The sequence below is a fragment of the Scatophagus argus genome, chromosome 1 (assembly GCF_020382885.2).
Source record: "Scatophagus argus isolate fScaArg1 chromosome 1, fScaArg1.pri, whole genome shotgun sequence".
Taxonomy (NCBI): Eukaryota; Metazoa; Chordata; class Actinopteri; family Scatophagidae; genus Scatophagus; species Scatophagus argus.
The window spans coordinates 16,940,609-16,957,815 of record NC_058493.1 but is presented as its reverse complement, the minus strand read 5'-3'; the positions used below and the strand labels follow the sequence as shown (position 1 = coordinate 16,957,815).

General features: G+C 38.9%; 2 protein-coding genes across 8 annotated transcripts; one reads left to right on the top strand and one right to left on the bottom strand.

The window, feature by feature from the left end:
* The first annotated feature begins 436 nt into the window (after positions 1–436).
* On the top strand, positions 437–7,369 carry btbd10b (BTB (POZ) domain containing 10b). Of its 5 annotated transcripts, none has more exons than XM_046387660.1 (9): positions 437–590; positions 1,080–1,231; positions 2,520–2,716; positions 3,554–3,869; positions 4,036–4,138; positions 4,808–4,928; positions 5,211–5,408; positions 5,497–5,607; positions 6,327–7,369. In XM_046387660.1, exons 2-9 carry the CDS (start codon positions 1,131–1,133, stop codon positions 6,656–6,658), a joined length of 1,479 nt encoding a protein of 492 aa, XP_046243616.1. In that variant the 5' UTR covers positions 437–590; positions 1,080–1,130; the 3' UTR covers positions 6,659–7,369. The 5 variants fall into 5 exon arrangements, with proteins under 5 accessions (XP_046243616.1, XP_046243623.1, XP_046243607.1 ...); XM_046387667.1 differs by having other exon boundaries at positions 542–668; positions 2,523–2,716; XM_046387651.1 differs by having other exon boundaries at positions 542–668.
* Positions 7,370–8,333: 964 nt separating this feature from the next.
* On the bottom strand, positions 8,334–13,465 carry arntl1b (aryl hydrocarbon receptor nuclear translocator-like 1b). 3 transcript variants are annotated; one of them, XM_046387630.1, is made up of 13 exons: positions 13,220–13,465; positions 12,889–13,099; positions 12,085–12,123; positions 11,838–11,995; positions 11,670–11,752; positions 11,006–11,098; positions 10,772–10,889; positions 10,386–10,526; positions 10,014–10,260; positions 9,766–9,872; positions 9,349–9,499; positions 8,692–8,771; positions 8,334–8,589 (listed from the first exon to the last, which is right to left on the bottom strand). In XM_046387630.1, the coding sequence occupies exons 2-13, from the start codon at positions 12,993–12,995 to the stop codon at positions 8,474–8,476; spliced, it is 1,440 nt and encodes a 479-aa protein (XP_046243586.1). In that variant the 5' UTR covers positions 12,996–13,099; positions 13,220–13,465; the 3' UTR covers positions 8,334–8,473. The 3 variants fall into 3 exon arrangements, with proteins under 3 accessions (XP_046243586.1, XP_046243576.1, XP_046243593.1); XM_046387620.1 differs by having other exon boundaries at positions 12,889–13,465; XM_046387637.1 differs by having other exon boundaries at positions 10,014–10,257; positions 12,889–13,465.
* Positions 13,466–17,207: the final 3,742 nt, after the last annotated feature.

Sequence of the window (17,207 nt, the reverse complement as noted above, 5' to 3'; positions counted from 1 at the left end):
TTTTTTAATTCACCTAATCCATGTGACAGTAGCATGGCTGTCATCTCATGCTACAAAAATCAAGAAGAAAGTACCTTCTGAAACACTGCAAGATTTATTTCATTCATTTTATTTTTTGCTATATTTCTTACCACACATACATTTTACCAAGAAAAAATACTATGGCGTATGTATTATCCTACCATAATGTGCCAATCAGATCTCCCAGATCCAAGGAAAAGCAACTTTTGCTTTTTACCAATCAAATTTTCTTGTAAATTAAATTATAATATAGAATTTATACTAATACTTCAAAATTTGATCAATTCAACTTCAGCTCAACTTCAACGGCTTTGAAGTCGCGCAGACCACGTATCGCGAGACCTTCCAGAGTCAGTCAAGTCTCGTTTTCCTTATTAGGAAAAGATAAAATTGTTTTCACGGCTGTTAAAAACAAATCAGTTAGATTCGAAACATGTTTATTTTCAAATGTAATCCCTTTTTCAAACAAAGCCAATCTATTTAGCAGGTTTAGCAATAGCTGTAATTTGTATCTTCGTGTGCGTCAACACGTCAAGTCACTAACGGTCATTACGTTGGACGTCAGCAGGGTGAGTGTTTTGAAAGGAGATGGCTGGTTAGCTGGTGAGCAACTGGGATTACACTAAACGGAAACCCTAGACAACTGGGTAGCTATTTTTTATACTTTAACATATGTGCCGAGAACATCAAAGCCTTTATGTCAGTACTGCTGGTACAATTTTACTAGCCACACAACTGTGTCAGAATACTATGTTAATTTATGGTACCGCTTGCAACGCCAGCTAATATTAGCTAGCTAGGTACGCTGATATAGCACTCTAGCTAACATAATCGTAGGCTGACTCAGTCTGTCAGCAACGTTGACCTGATTTCATTCTGTGGTTTGTAATACTTGTCCAGTAGGTCAACGTCTACAACAACTACGGTCATCCAGATTCTATTACGTTCGAGTTGACGGCTCACTAGGACTCACTGACAAACTGTATTGTCAGCTGACTACTGCTAGCCCGTGATTTGCGAGGCACTAGATTGAACTGACTTGTTGATTTCGCCATTAGCCAGATTATGAACGGTGAAAGATCCAGACCGGACTCCCCTCTGTGCGGGTGATGGCAGCGCGTCTGCAGTCATATGACAGTAACTCCAGTGACACCGAAAACTGGGATCGAAAAACAACAAGCCGACCTCGCAAACTCTGCAAGCATTCGAGGTGAGCAAGCTGACAATCTGCCAGACTTGAGGGACAGATAGTCCATAGCAGAAATTTGTGTTACTCACTGTTAAAACAGTGTTGATACTGGATAATAATTTAGTCGCAGATTTGTCGCTTGAAATGTGAAATGATAATATGGCTTAAAAGTAAAAATTATTGGTTTTTGTTCAAAGTAGTTTCAGATACATGAGATGGGAATCACAGAGTATCTGTGTTTGCGTGTCAGATTATTGATTTGTATGTTGTACATGGCACCTAGCTTGTATCAGATGATAGGTGTAAGCTTACCATGAGGTCAAAAATGTTTTTACTTACTACCTCAGGGTCCGCAAAAAGAGTAGTGTAGTAAGTAATGCTGTATATGCACGGAATAAATTTGTCAGTCGTCAACGATTTTGCCAAATTCTTTCTGTCAATGTAATCAAGCCTTTAATATTACTGATTGTATGAGACGATTTAGGGTTAATGTTACAGGTCAAATAACAGGATGTTTGGTAAATTTTGTAATATTTATAAATCTGATGAGTCACTGTGAATGACTGAATAGGCCTGTCTGCTTCACTAGATTCACTATAGAGAGAAATTCCCATTCGGTTATTTTATCTATATATATGGTGTGGTATATATATCAGATGCATTTGTCTAAAGTCAGCCTACTTATTTCTTATTTATCTATACTGCCCACTTTTACCCACGGTAACAACAGCATTTTGATTAGGCAATTCTGTGATAGGCAGTGTTTTGCAAGACAATTTTCTTTAGTATGTCACAATATCTGTGCGTGTAGGGAACCATTCTCCAAAATGACAGTATAGTTTTTGAAAAGCTCTAAGTAATTATTTGTTAATTAAAGTGTAGGACTGTGTTTTAAGTGTACGTGTGTGTCTCATGCTCTTATTATAAGGTTACATAGTGTAGTAGATCTGGTCCTTACATACATGTTTACAGCCTCACATGTAGGCTGATTGAAGTGAATGTTCTTGATTTCAATCATAATGTTTTATACTCTCCTGAGTGCATACCAGATGATGAAGATAAACAGTGTGATAGCCTTGTTAAAGTGTATGGGAAATTTATCCAGTATTCTGCTAGATGTGTTGTGTATGCACACACACACACACTTAATTGTTGTTTAGAACTGCACAGTGGGGTTCTGTGCTCAGATATAGCACGTGCAACAGCTTTGGGTGTGTCTGGGTGTCGTAATAATATAGCTGTGACATAAAAATATCCTGTGGCCCTGAGAAAGAGAAAGGAATGTGAAGTATGCCTTTGTCTTGAAAAGCAGCAGTCAGGCCCGAGCATCTCGAGTGGAGGCCGAACAGAGGAAGATGAGCCTGCATGGTGCCAGTGGAGGCTGTGACCGTTCACGTGACCGCCGCCGCTCCAGCGATCGCTCCAGGGACTCCTCGCATGAGAGAGAAGGCCAGCTCACCCCCTGCATTCGCAACATCACCTCACCCACCCGCCAACACAACAACGGTGAGTGTGCGTTGAAAGAATAGAGGGCTTACATGGACGACATCTTTGAGGTCCCCATCTGCTGTGCAGAACAGCTGAGAGCATTTATTAACTTACAACTCAAACCAGAGTTGCAGAGATTAGTCAGTTAATTAATTAGTCGACCAAAAGAGAATTAGTTGTCAACTATTTTCATAAACATGTAATCATTTAACTGCCTTGTGTCAAGCAAAAAATGTGAAACATTTGCTCTTCCCAACTTCTTTAATGTAGCGATTTGATGTTTTTCTTTGTTATTTGTGATAGTAAATGAAGAGTCTTTGGGTTTTGGACAATTGGTTGGACAAAACAAGCAATTGATAAATGACAACACTTTGGGTTTGTGGAAACTGTAATTTGTGTAATTGTTACATTTTTAACATTTAACATTTTGACATTTTATAGATGATTAATTGTGAAAAAATAATCAGCTGATTAATCAGCAGTTAAAATAATCATCAGTTGCAGCCCTGGCTCAGACATGGTTTATGTATGTGCTGTTTGTCACAGTGAATTGATCCATTCACTGTGACACACTAAGTCCACACTAATCAAAAACCTTTCATTTCTGTGCTGCTCCCACCAACCACTACCCTCTCTCTCTCTCTCTCTCTCTCTCTCTCTCTCTCTCTCTCTCTCTCTCTCTCTCTTTTTCTTTTCCTCTTTCTCTTCACACACTGTCTCATTCCCGAACTCTTGCTCAACCATTAAGTTGTGAACTTTGAATTGTGTGTTTACAAACAGAAATCGAAATATTCTGTATATTATGCTTAAAGTCATAACTTGTTTCTGATGGGATGCTGTCCCATCTCTATGTAGACCGTGAACGAGATGGCGGTCCATCATCGAGGCCCAGTAGTCCACGGCCTCAGAGGATCTCTCCCAGTGGATCCAGCAGCAGCGGGGTGGTGAGCAGTCGCAACAGTAGCCTGTCCAGTACCGAAGGCACCTTCAAAAGCTTGGGAGTTGGAGAAATGGTTTTTGTCTATGAGAATCCCAAGGAGGGAGGAGCGAGTGCCACTGTCGGAAACCGAAACATTAGGACCTCAGAAAGAGTTACTCTTATTGTAGACAACACACGCTTTGTAGTAGATCCTTCCATCTTCACTGCGCAACCCAATACAATGTTGGGCAGGTACGGTATACTTTGAACATTATTAATATTTGTTTAAACATTATATCCACAATAGCTGAGACTATTTTACTTGGATATGTTCATATATGTAAGTGTAGTGCTGTGGCCATTTTAGTTTTCCCATTGTCTATGCTTCAGAAAATAAACCAAAGCTTCTTTATTGCAGAATGTTTGGATCTGGAAGAGAACATAATTTCACACGACCCAACGAGAAGGGGGAGTATGAAGTGGCTGAGGGCATTAGCTCAACAGTTTTCCGAGCAATTCTGGTCAGTGTCTCTCAGTTTCCTCTGTTTATATCAGTGATGTAGACTAAAAGTTAGAAACCCTTCACAGTATAAACCAACACAGTTCAACAGCACCACAAACTTCAGCACAGCCACCAAAATGAGAGTAAAACTAAAGCATCACTCGTCTGCCTTGGTGTCAGCTAAAACTGAGCGATAAAACCTTCGTGAACATTGGATTTATAACAGAGCTGTTGTGTGTTTCCCGCATCACACTTAGTGCGGTGGATCTAAAACATTTTCTCATACATAAAGGGGAAAAGTTAAAAAAAAATATTCAACTACAGTACAACAGCACACACAGACAACAATTTAGTGTCTCCCATAAATAGATGCATGCATATCATCTCATTTTCCGGTTTGACTGCATGTTACCTTTGGCCTACTGAAAACCTGTCTTGTAATAGTTTGACAGATTGGTTAACGAATGAGTTCCGCGTGCAACCTGTCTACAGTCTAAACTGGAACGCTTTTAATGCAATACCAAAGTAAGATGCTGTTACAGAGTTGGGTTTTTATTTTTTAATTGAAAGCTAGAACTGTTAACTGTAGGCACTTGACTTTCTTAATGTGTATTTCATCTTGTGAGTTAACGGATTAGCGCAGTGTTTGAAATGACTACCTTCTATGTGATTTTTGTCTAATTGACAGGATTACTACAAATCTGGGATAATCCGCTGTCCTGATGGAATCTCCATCCCCGAGTTGCGGGAAGCGTGTGACTATCTATGCATCTCCTTTGACTACAGTACCATCAAATGCAGAGACCTCAGTGAGTATTTCCTCTGGGGCACTGAAACTGTTCATGTTCCCCGTTAATGGTGTGCAGGGTGAATCATAGTGAACAATAAGCTGTCGTGTCACTTTCTGTTTCTAGCCTGACACAATAGAAAACACACAAAGAAAGTGCATAATCACAAATCTACTTCCACTGTTTTTATTTATGACCTTTAAGGCTTTGCATTCACAAGTTCAACTCATGTTCAACAATTCAGAGAAACGTTATGAATTGATCCACAGCGCCAACTGATGGTTTCAACTCCTGTGTTGTCAGGTGCCCTGATGCATGAGCTGTCCAACGATGGAGCTCGGCGACAATTTGAGTTTTACCTGGAGGAGATGGTTCTGCCTTTGATGGTGGCCAGTGCGCAGAGCGGAGAGAGGGAATGTCACATTGTAGTCCTTACCGATGATGATGTGGTTGACTGGGACGAAGAATATCCACCGCAAATGGGAGAAGAGTATTCACAGAGTGAGTACTCACTAAGACAGACAGACAAGTTTTCGCATCCACAGAAGACAGATGTGATTAAGAAATTTTGTTTGGGTTCTTTTTGCAGTCATCTACAGCACAAAACTGTACAGATTCTTCAAGTATATCGAGAACCGAGATGTTGCCAAATCAGTTTTAAAGGAGAGAGGATTAAAGAAAATAAGACTGGGCATTGAAGGTAAGTTGAACCCTCTAATGACAAATATTGATGTTTTTCATCTCTGCTGTCAGTGGAGCAAGTTTTTATTGAAATGCTTAGGGTTGAGGGGCTGACAGGAGAAGTCCAGAAACCAAAATCAAGACAAGGTTTTATTGATAGCAATGCATAATGTATGAGCAGAATGCAACAACATAAGTAGTGTTTATTTTGTACAACGAGCTTTTCATAAGACAATCCATGTAGGAAAATCTTTACCACAATTCTCCATATAAAAAACAATTCTTGAGACATAAACCAATTCCTTGTATTGCTGTATTTAAAGCATATAACCTTTATTGATCTGCCTGTGCTCCATTTTAGTGTTTGTGTGTGTTATATTAACAGACAAAAATGTCAAGGAAAAGCTTTTAATCTTCACCCAAACTGTAATAAGTGTCCGTTGGTGCTTCTGCTTTACCAAACAATTTCATGGTGTAAAATTGATCAGTCAACAGGTCCGAAGTGAACTTGTTAAAAAGCAATCATATTGTCTTGGGCATGTAGTTACCATCTTGCAACCAGATCTAAATAAATGCTGCCCATGTATCCATCCCTTTTCATAGTCAGATTATGTTGTGCTTCCAAGAGCTGAAATATCATTAGTGTTTTGAGCTTTTCTCCTACTGGTAAATGAACTCTGGACTTTGATAAACGAGTCTCATGATTCTGGCATTTTGTCCACACTGTTCCTTCGGTAGGCTACCCTACATATAAAGAGAAAGTCAAAAAACGACCAGGAGGTCGCCCAGAGGTCATTTACAACTACGTCCAGAGGCCCTTCATCCGCATGTCCTGGGAGAAGGAAGAGGGCAAAAGCCGCCATGTGGATTTCCAGTGTGTTAAGTCCAAGTCCATCACTAACCTGGCAGCAGCGGCAGCAGACATCCCACAGGACCAGCTGGTGGTGATGCACCCTGGTCCCCAAGTGGATGAACTGGACATCCTGCCTAACCACCCACCTAGTGGGAATCACTACAGCAACAACTACAGCAACGAGCCTGATCCTGATGCACCTTCACCTGCTGTCTGAGGACACACTGGTCCTCTTTCAAATGCCTCTGCCCCTCTCCTACTCCTTTAGTCCTACTCCCAGCATGCTGCAGCATGGAGCGCCAGGGGCACCATAACCATATTGCCTTGACACCTCCTTTGCAGCCTTAGAGCCTCAAGAACCTGGTTGACTGTAGAGAAAGAAATGTGAGGGACATAAGACTGGTGAAAATAAGTGTTCAATATTATTTTAATTTGTTTTTTACTTGACCAAAGGAATTTATTTTTTTGTTTGGGAAAAAAGATCAGTAAAACACTTATTATTAACGTTATTATTTACATTGTTATTGTACCTTCATTTGTTGGGTTTGGCCGAGCACTCTAGTGGTGTCACAGGTTTTATTTTACTGATAACTTTGATTTTGATTCTCGTGGGTGGCCTACCTACTAAATGTGCTTTTTTGGGGGAGGGGGGGCATACAAGACTTTTCATACATGACTTTATGACAAAATCAGTCATCACCACTTAGTGTCATGATCTGCAGTTGAACCTCTCAGATGTCTCTGAATCTTGTAATTGGGTATGTAGTCATTGGCTGGATCTGATATGTGATGTTATGCTCCTCCCACAGCCAAGATATTGAGCTGAGCACAGGCTGTTGTGGTCAGAATCTTTTTTTGTGCAAAGCTTGAAATTGTTGTTTAAAAAAAAAAGAAAATGTAAAATCATCAAATAAAGACATCAAAATAATTTTGTATATTTGATCCTTTTGTGTAAAACTGGTTGGTGTTGCAATGAAATTGGATTGCAATGGATAAAAAAAGCAGTGAGTGAACAATGACGTACCCTCAAGAGGAACATGTTAATCAGAATGGATCTCAATCTTTTATAATTTATTTTGCACAATAAATAAAAGATAAAGAGATACAAATAAAGCATTTCCCACCACAATATTATTATATTGTGAATTGTGAATATTATATCCAGAAGCAAAAAAAAACCCAAGTATTTTAAAAATGCACTTGGCTCTTACTTTAAGTACAGATAACATTTATCCAGTTACAGATTAAATGCTTAAAAATATTTTAAGAAAAGAATCAAATGGATAGATTTATGTCCTTTGGCTAGCTTTGGCATATCACAGGACAGAAACTGTAAAGGTACTTACAGGGATGCTTGCATTTTATTTACACCAAAGGTTACTTCTGTACGTCTTCCTTATGGCAGAATATTGCAATTTACTATAGCAGTCTCAGGTACTTTCTAAAGTACCTGGTACAAGAACAACTTTCAAATACTCAATATTGATCTTATAACAATATTGTCAAATATATACACTATATGGACAAAAGTAATGGGGCACCTGACCATTAGACCAACAGCAACTTCAGTGACATCACATTCTAAATACATAGTTAGATTTGCAGCTAAAGCAGCTTTCACTCCTCTGGGAAAGCTTTCCACAAGATTCTGGAGTGTTTCTGTGGGAATCTTTTGTTCATTCATGCACTAGAGCATTATTGAGGTCAGGTACCGATGTTGGACAGAAAGTCTGGGCTTGCAATCTCCATTCCAGTTCATCCAAAAGGTGTTCGGGAGGCGAATGACTCTCCCTCTCTCTCTCTCTGCCAAAATCCATTGTAATGTAACTTTACTACACCACAGATCACAGGTCTGACAGATCACAGTATCCATCCTTTCACCAGTAACCAGTCTGTAACACCTGAAAACTCACCGAATTCTCTGCAAGTAGCCAGCAGAATCATTTTACATCGAAAGTAATGGGAGTAAAGAGATAAAAAGGTCATTTGGTACCACATCTGCTGTATTATCATTTAAAACTGTCAATATTAGTCAGAAGAATGAAACACCTTGGATTTCCTCTACAGTCTTTTGCCCAATCTTCCCAGCGCCTGCCCTTGTCCCACCAGGAATTCCAGGCACTGTTCGGGGACCCAGTTTTCGTTCACCTGCAACAAGACGAGGTTGTGAGATGTGTTATCCACTGCTTTGTCGACTGAAACGGAATACAGCACCCATATCATATGAACGTGCCGTGGGGCCGTTGTCACCTGGCATCAGTACAGTGGTCACTGTGGGCAGGGAGGCAGCAGACAAATGATAACTGTTCTCAGGTCTGGCTACTGAAGGACTGCTTGGTCAATAAAAAAGTTAAAGAAAAATTGAAGAGGCATCAATGTATCATGTCATAGCACATGTCACTGAATATTCATCGACCTACAGTATTCACACGGTGTCTTTTCAGATATTCTGCATCCATTTTGCATTTGTCAGCCAGGAGCTGCTGTAAGCAATTTTTCTTTATTTATGTGAAGCCATGCTTGTGACTAGAGACACTGTCTGTCTGCTGGTCCACTGCTATTGTTCAAACTGAAACATCTTGACAGCTATTGATTGCTATAGATTGCTATGAAATGTTTCATCAGAATTTGATTTTGTGCTTTACTGGTTTTTAGCCAAATACCCGCAAAACCATTGACATCCCAACCAGCCTCAGCCTGACTTCACGTTTAATGCTAATTAGTAAATGTTTGCATGCTAGTATCATAAACCAACACGGTGAACATGATAAACATTATACTTGCTAAACATCAACATGTTAAATAAGGTTATACAATAGATATAACAGATTAAATAAATATTATTAAGATAGAAATTTATATTAAATATTTAAATATCATAAGATAGAGAAGGGCAGTTTTACTTACGTGACTACAGTATTGACAGAGACAATGTACTCCACCTCTTTGGTCCAGGGGTTTGCATAACTGAACCAGCAGCTTCTTACTTTGATGAAGGGCCCATCATTTATTTTTAACTTGTAGCAGTTTGTATTGATCTTCTCTCTCAGCTGCAGCACTTCCAGCATACAGACAGAGGACAGAGGACAGGTAATGGATGAACCGTCCACAGGTAAGATGAATTACAACACTATTTTCACTCATTGCTCTGTTCTACTACCGAAACGGCAGACAAGTCCTGTAAGCAACACTGTAGCAGATCAGGCCAGCACACATTAATCAGTATAATCACTGTACATGGACAGGAGTCCTTTTATCTGTACTGCAAATATGTGCAAGAACAGTTAATCACATGCAGTGTTGCCATTTCTGTAAGATGCATACCTTGCCTGTGACATTCTGCCAAGTGAGCAATATCATCTTCATGAAAGTATTCATAAAATGAAGTTCCCAGCAGTTCTTGAGGCAAATAAGCCAAAATGGCAGTGACCCTTAAAAAGAAAAGAGCAAATTTGTTTGGAGTGTTATTATCTTTTAATATATTTAAGTGGTATTCATTGATCAAGACTAGTAAATTCAAGTTTATTTAAATATACTGATGTGAAACCAGACATTTTGGTAAAAGTTCTCACCTTTGATCTACAAAGACAAACTTCCCATCAATTGCATGACGTGAAACAAACTCCATGGGCCTGACCTTGATGTGCTTGTGCACAGGCTGAGAAACAGTGTGGAGCTGCAGCCGACCAACAGCCACCAGATAGCCTAAGCTTCTTCCATCATGGTGCAACTCATTATTTTCACCCAAATCCACCTCGGTGGGGCGCCATCTTTTTATGTAACCAGTGCTGTGAATTGTGCAGAAGCCCTTATGATCTGCTGCAAGTAAAAGAGTGTTGTTCAGGTGTAATACAGTCCCACAAGTATACTAATATGCAAGCATCAGACTTTAGTTAGAAAAATACAGTATAACTGTTGCTACACAAATAAGTAAGCAATGCTACCATTTTTTTTCCCCGAGCATCTCAATGAAAAATCTTCATCTTCCACATTACGATTGCACTTCATCCTGCAGAAAAATGAGCGTCTCATCCCAGAACAAAGTCTTACAGAACTTGGGTTGATATCTGTCTTCACTGAAGGACCTATAACAACAGACATTTTAAAAAAGGGTAACAGTGTGTATGGCTGTAAAATACATCACCAGTATCAAAATAAACATGTTAATAACAAAAGTGGAAGTGTGTAAAAAAAAAAAAAGTGGAACAATACCATTTAAACTTTAGATAAATTGCTTGTCAAGTGTTTGGGATGAATAAATACAGATATTATTTCTAAGGCATCAAGTCTGCAATCCTTACAGGTCACTTTTGCAATTACTGTGAATTACTTTTTGCGTCAATGCTCTTCTCTCGTGGCACGATAACAGCAGAGGACAGCTGCTCCTTGACTTTGACAATGTCGTTAGGGTGCAGGCAATCAAACAGACTCTGGCCGATCAGGTCCCTCTGGAGACCAACAGACAGGATCCACAATACAACATTTGGATTTCAGCATAATGAAGCAAGACTTAAAAGTGTTTCGCATATCATTTAACAGTACACAAATACTGAACAGCACCTACCTGGCTATAGTGTAGGATCTTGTACACTGATTCAGAAACAAACAATATTTTCCCTTGATCACAGTTAACAACGAACAGAAAGCCATCAGCTTCCTGTGGACAACAGAGGAAGCAAGGCTGAGGACTGGACAGACGAAAGCCAAGAGACATCCGGCAGCTAGTTGCTGGATTTGTCAGTTATTTGGTGCACATCAATGGGTTTTGGGGTGTTTTTTCTGAAACCAGCTGCCTATTGCAATTGAAAATAGCTTTATGAAAGCGACAAAACAGTCGTTGGTTAAAGCAATGAGGTGAAGGACTCTAAGAGCTCAAATGCTTTGAGAAATACAGTGTACATGGGTTCATCACTATCTCAAACCCTCTCACATACAGTGGGAATGAGAAGAGACTTGTTATATAGTTATATTATCCTATAAGCTCAACGTAAATAAAATCAGCTCACATTATAACGTGGGCTTTGTGGGTGCTGGTTTTTATAAAAATTTGAGCATAAAAGTTTGTCTTGTAGTTAGCAGTAAAGTGCGTGTTTGCTTTCACAGAGCTGTTTCCAAAGGCCTTTTGTAGTACATCTTGACTTAAATTAATAAATATTGTAAAATTGCACCCATAGCAAGCTAATTTTTTTAATTATGACTAAAAGTGAAATTGACATATTTAGACTTACCCTCTGTAGTAAATGTTTTAGCTCCTCATCTGATAAGACCACATTTTTGTATTTAAATTCAGCATACTGGTTACCAGAAGAGCCTGCTTTGCAGAGACAGAATGTTACATGGCTGTTTGGACATGAATCATCATCAGTCTTTAACTGTAACAGTCATTATTCTCTCACCTCGTATTGTTTTCATGTGTTGGACTGCCATACGCAGGACTGAGAGTTTGTCCAATTTGCCTGATTTAGTGTTGCATGTAGGCAATAATGATGCCAGCTCATCTATGAAGCTGTTCATCTTGTCCCTGCGTCTCTTCTCTATCTGACTGTGAGTCCTCCTGTAACATAAACAGTAAAGAGATCATTCCCATTCTTGTGTCCAGTTTCTATCGTGGTCCGCTGTGAAAGCAAAAGCAGCTGTGGTCACCTGGATTTCATACTGTAGCCTTGCAGGTCATCACAGTCCCTGCAGAAAAAAAGATAAAGCAAGTTAGACCTCATCAGTAACTGTGATATTATTAGACACTTTAGAGACATGTACCTCAACCACAAAGCAGTATTCTAATCCTCAGTTCACACTATGAGGTGAAAACTGAATTATTATAGTCCAGGACCACCTGCAGCAACAGTATTTTACCACCAATCACTGGTAATTATTTGAAGAAAATTCTTATGGCTAGACCTTTTTGTCTGTGTTGACATGCTATTAGATCAAGCGTAGTGTTTTTACAGAAATCTGTTGCTTTAACTCTGAATTTTGATGTCTATTTGAAGCCCGTTTTATGACAATGATTTAGGATTCACTGGAGTAGGATTTTTTTAGTTAAGTGTGAGCTTTATTAACCAAACCTGCATGAATTTCACATCATAATCCTCACCATGGTAAACTATTTACATTAGCTTGGCCAGAGTGAGGCAGCCTGGACACATGCACTGTTTAGTTCTAAGCACATTCATCTTAACTCCTCAGTGCACTGTAACTCTTGTGTTTTCCAATGCAGCTTTTACTGTGTATGAAGGATTGCAAATCTCACCTTATATACATGACTAAATCCATTACTGTGAGGTCAAGAATGTTAAGAACATATGTGCTGGATATTTATTTCCAAACAACCAATGAACACTGATCCAAACATGGAAATATTGATATCTTGGCTGTACAGGAAAGGACACAAACGCAACACATTTAAGCAGGCTGTAAGTGTAAAGCACAAAGGGAAGACTGACTTACAGGTACACAGCGGAGCTTCCTTTCCTTTTGAGAGAGAGCTTTTTGCTGTTCTTACCAGCGGAGGTACTGATTAGGATGGTTGATTGAGACGCGAACTTGCTCGTCATCAGTGAAACGTCCAGACTTTGATTTGTCTGGTCTGCGTGGAGACGACTTCACAGAAGCAGGTGTTACATAAAATCCTTAAGAGCTTGTCTCAGTGACAAAACATCTGAGCACAAGAATGAAAGATATCAAACTTAAAGCAGAATTAACCTTAAAGCTGGCACTGAAAAGATGCGAGGCCCAAAAGATTTTATAGAGGAAGAGACTCTCTGCATACATAACTCACCTGCTTGATGTCTACACACCTGAATGACATGGCCAACAATCGGATGTCATATATATATAACGGGAAGCTCAACTTCGGTAGACGTGGTAGGACCTTTTAGTAAGCTCAGATCAAATAACCATCTAAACAACATGATTTAACAGGTCACATGTGTTTCTTAACTGCAGATCAAAACCAGCCTTGCATAAGATAGGATACTGATATTTGACAATAAACAGGATCTGAGCCGCCCTCTGAAAGGCTCCTCGTCGGTTACGTAAAAGTCTGTGCTTTGTAGCTGAATTGATTTGTGATATACTTAGAAAGTATTTTCTTCTTTGAGGTAGAACATTGATATATTTTTAAAAGTTGTTTTGTAACTAGAATTTCAGATTTATCATAACAGCATTCAAAAATAAAGACATGGAGCAAAGTGAAAAAGAGTGAGCAGATGGCATGACTAATCACACATCTGTTTTCACATTATCAGAGTAAGTCATATGAGCCTTTTGTTGGCTCCAGGGATTAAAGCATCACTTTGTCCTTCCAGTTTCCAGCTCAACATCCTCATACTAATAAACACAATAATCCCTCTTTTTTTTTAGTCCCATTGCAAAATTGTTATTAGCCTAGTTTTCTATATTCGCTATTATGTAACAGCATCTCTGGTTTCATCAGATAAAATTGAATGTCTCTTTAAGATACTCCTCTTCTCTATGCATAGCAAAATGCAAGTAAATGTGGAAAAAACCCAAGCTGAGTTGCAGCATGACAAAAGTTCCTGAGGGAGCTTTCTGGCAGTTATTGGCGTGCTGTCCCCGCCCAGTGGGAGCTGTAGTTGAATGCTAACAAAGTGATTATTGTTTTATCCTTGTTAAAATGACAAAGCGCTCAAGTTTTACCATCAGAAACATAATTAGAAGAGGGGATTAGAGTCATCATCACCCTTCCACACCCTGATGTTAATCTACCCACCCTAAGCCCAAAGTGAGAATTAAAAAATTTTTTTAGTTCAATACAATAATGTGAATTGCTTAGCTCACCGAAGTTTATTACTTTATATTATTAAAGATAATAATCTGAGTGATAATTTTGTACAATGTGATTAGGATCCAACACATGAGGGCTCAGGTTGTCTCAGTTCTCTCCTTTAACAGTTGCCACAAGCTCCAATGGTGTGACATTATTTATACAACCATTAAGAGTCTAAACAACGAACAACAGCAGCTCATAATGGAGGCACTGTTCATGTGAAAATATTCACATAGATATGTGAAACTAGAACAATAAAGGCCCTACCCTGGTTTTAACTGAAGAGGGCTGATATACCTTAAATATCAAGTGTCTTTTGACAAAAGACACAAGGCAGGGTTTGTTAAAACTGTCCTGATTGATGAAAAATAAATGTCTCAGAAGAAAGAGCAACCTCACTCTACTTTGATGTGACTCGAGGAGATTGCTTCATAAATTGCTTCATAAAATCAATCTAAAAAGAAAACAGCCCTGCTTCGACATGAATATGTGTGACAAATGCTGCTAGACCTCGCTTAAAACGACGACGTGACTGATTGTATTTCTGTCGCTGAGAAGAAAGACGGAGAAAAGGCAGAACAGAAATTCAGCCCCTGATAATTAAGGTTTCATTAGACAAAAAGGCGAGAAGTCAAAAAGCTTGAAAAGAAATGGGCCATCGCATCTTGTCACCACATGCTGGCAGCAGAGCACAACAAACACATGAAAAATCTCCACACTTACAACATAAATTCATCCATCCATCCATCCATCCATTTTCTGTACCATTTAACCATCAGGGTTGCGGGGGAGCTGGAGCCTATTAAATTCATTTCATCTAATATTTAAAATGTGTGGAATTATTGTTAATAAAACTCACCAGATACAGTACTTACTACAGTACAATACACAACTAGTATTTGAATAGTTTGGTGGGGCATTACAAAAATGCTTTGTATAAGGTTTCATTGTGTAATGTTGTCAGAGAGAGGACTTTTTGGTCTTTATTAAATATCAAAAGTAAGAATATATTTAAGGTGAAAATGTCAGGTCTGACATAAATTGCTCTGTGCTGCAGAGGATGCTGGAAATATTGTTAATAATTTGGCTGTAACTGTCAGTTGCTATTTTAAGCTGACAAATTCCACAATTATGCCGACTTAAAAATAAAAATGTCAGTCTAAATTCTACTGAATTTTATGGGAGTATCAACAGCAACATATGCCGAATTTTAAGTCTGAACCAGCCCTCTGTTGCCATCACTTATGTTTGCAAGAAGTCCACTAGGAGTCTCTGTGCATTAACAGACACTTATGTTCAGTGTGACTGTAAATGGCAGTGGCTCTCACTTGTCTCTGAGGATCAGTTGGAAAAGCCACAGACATGGAACAGCCCTCGGGGTCATTGAGTTTAGACCAGTCCAGTCCACTTTACCGTGAGTTTCCCTCAGCAAACAACCTCTACTACGTTACATTTATTTGGCACATGCTTTTGTCCAAACTGACAATAAGTTCATGTGACCTTCAGCATCACATGGTACCCCAAACACTCCCTCTTGTTGTAAAATGCAAAAGATAACATGGTAACAAAATGTTTGATCTTAGACAGGGCAACCTGCTAAACAACCTCAAATTGTATTTCCAGTAAGTGATGAGACATCAGTCAGCCTTAAAATGGACACAGAATCGATGCCATTAGCACACATCACGCATCAAATAATTTAATACTATGGGAGAATACATAATTAGATAGAGAGGGCAATTCAGTCAGCACGGACATACAAAATGAAGTGAAGAGTAAAAGATTTATAATTCATGAAAGACACAAAGATGTTGGGAAGAGTCCAGTGAATGTTCAGAAAGCAATCGATTGAGAGGTGAGTTATGAAACTCTTTTTTTTTTGGCTGTTTTTCTCCTCTTTTAACAGCTGGGTGAGGACAGGTTATGGTTTCTTCTAATTTAATATAATTCAGGCAGAGAGATGTGAACATGAAACATTATACCTTATTTAACTCCAACTGAATCCAACCATCTGCTCCATGTGTGGGATTACGTGTCAGTGTGCCAAGCATCGACATGCGTAAAATCAAATGAAAAACGTGTGGCCTGTTTTTAGTGTAACATTTTCTGAATTCTGGAGTAAAAGTCTTCTCTGTAATCAAATCAAATGAGTACTCACATGTTATTTATGGTGTTCTTGTCACAGTTTATATTTCAGGATTAAGCGGAATGTGCTCCAGCTATATCTGTTTCCATTTGCAGAGCAGATCAGACCACAAATGGAAATAATTTGAAATCAGAGACACGGTAATTTAGATACAAAACCCAAAATGGCCTTGAACATTCACTAAGCTGTTCAACATCTAAAGTCATATTTAAGAAAAAAAAGAATAGTTCTGCAGAACTAAGCTTACCGTGCAAAATACTATTTGAAAACAAACAAAAGACATAGAGGATAAATTTAAAAAAAATGGCAAATGTCAAAAACTTGCAAGAAACAATTTGAATTCTTGCATTTAAAAAAAAAGAAAAGAAAAACATCACAACAGCAGGTGAAACTGGAGATGAGTCAACACCACGAAAGGTCAACTGTCTAAGTCAGACAAAAGTAATGTGAGACAAAATGTGCTAATGGGTAGAATTGAGACTGCTGACTGTGCCATATCAGGACATCCTTCAAAGGCTTGATACTCTGCTACAGTGGAATATAACTGTGGAAATGCCACCATAATGTCACAATTTTAAACGGCATTATAGTTAAACTGTATGGCATTTTTGTGTCTGATAATCATTACCTCAGTCTTACTTTGAGAAATTTTATGAGAATTCATTTCGTCATGTGCTTACGGGCTGAGCATCATGCATAAAATGAAGAGGTCAACCAGCGCTAAAAAGACCAAAAGGAAAAGGTTGATTGTTATAATGAACTCCAGTGAAACCATTCCATCTGTCAGGAGTGACTCATGGGGACAATTTTTGGCATGTGTAAGAGCGTGTC

Excerpts from the sequence above, each read along its gene's own strand:
- btbd10b (XM_046387660.1), top strand. The coding sequence starts at position 1,131 with ATGGCAGCGCGTCTGCAGTCATATGACAGTAACTCCAGTGACACCGAA. Across the intron at positions 2,717-3,553 it reads CACCCGCCAACACAACAACG|ACCGTGAACGAGATGGCGGT; the intron begins GTGAGTGTGCGT and ends ATCTCTATGTAG. Across the intron at positions 3,870-4,035 it reads CCCAATACAATGTTGGGCAG|AATGTTTGGATCTGGAAGAG; the intron begins GTACGGTATACT and ends TCTTTATTGCAG.
- arntl1b (XM_046387620.1), bottom strand. The coding sequence starts at position 12,995 with ATGACGAGCAAGTTCGCGTCTCAATCAACCATCCTAATCAGTACCTCC. Across the intron at positions 10,890-11,005 it reads AGATCCTACACTATAGCCAG|AGGGACCTGATCGGCCAGAG; the intron begins GTAGGTGCTGTT and ends GTTGGTCTCCAG. Across the intron at positions 8,590-8,691 it reads GACCACTGTACTGATGCCAG|GTGAACGAAAACTGGGTCCC; the intron begins GTGACAACGGCC and ends GTCTTGTTGCAG.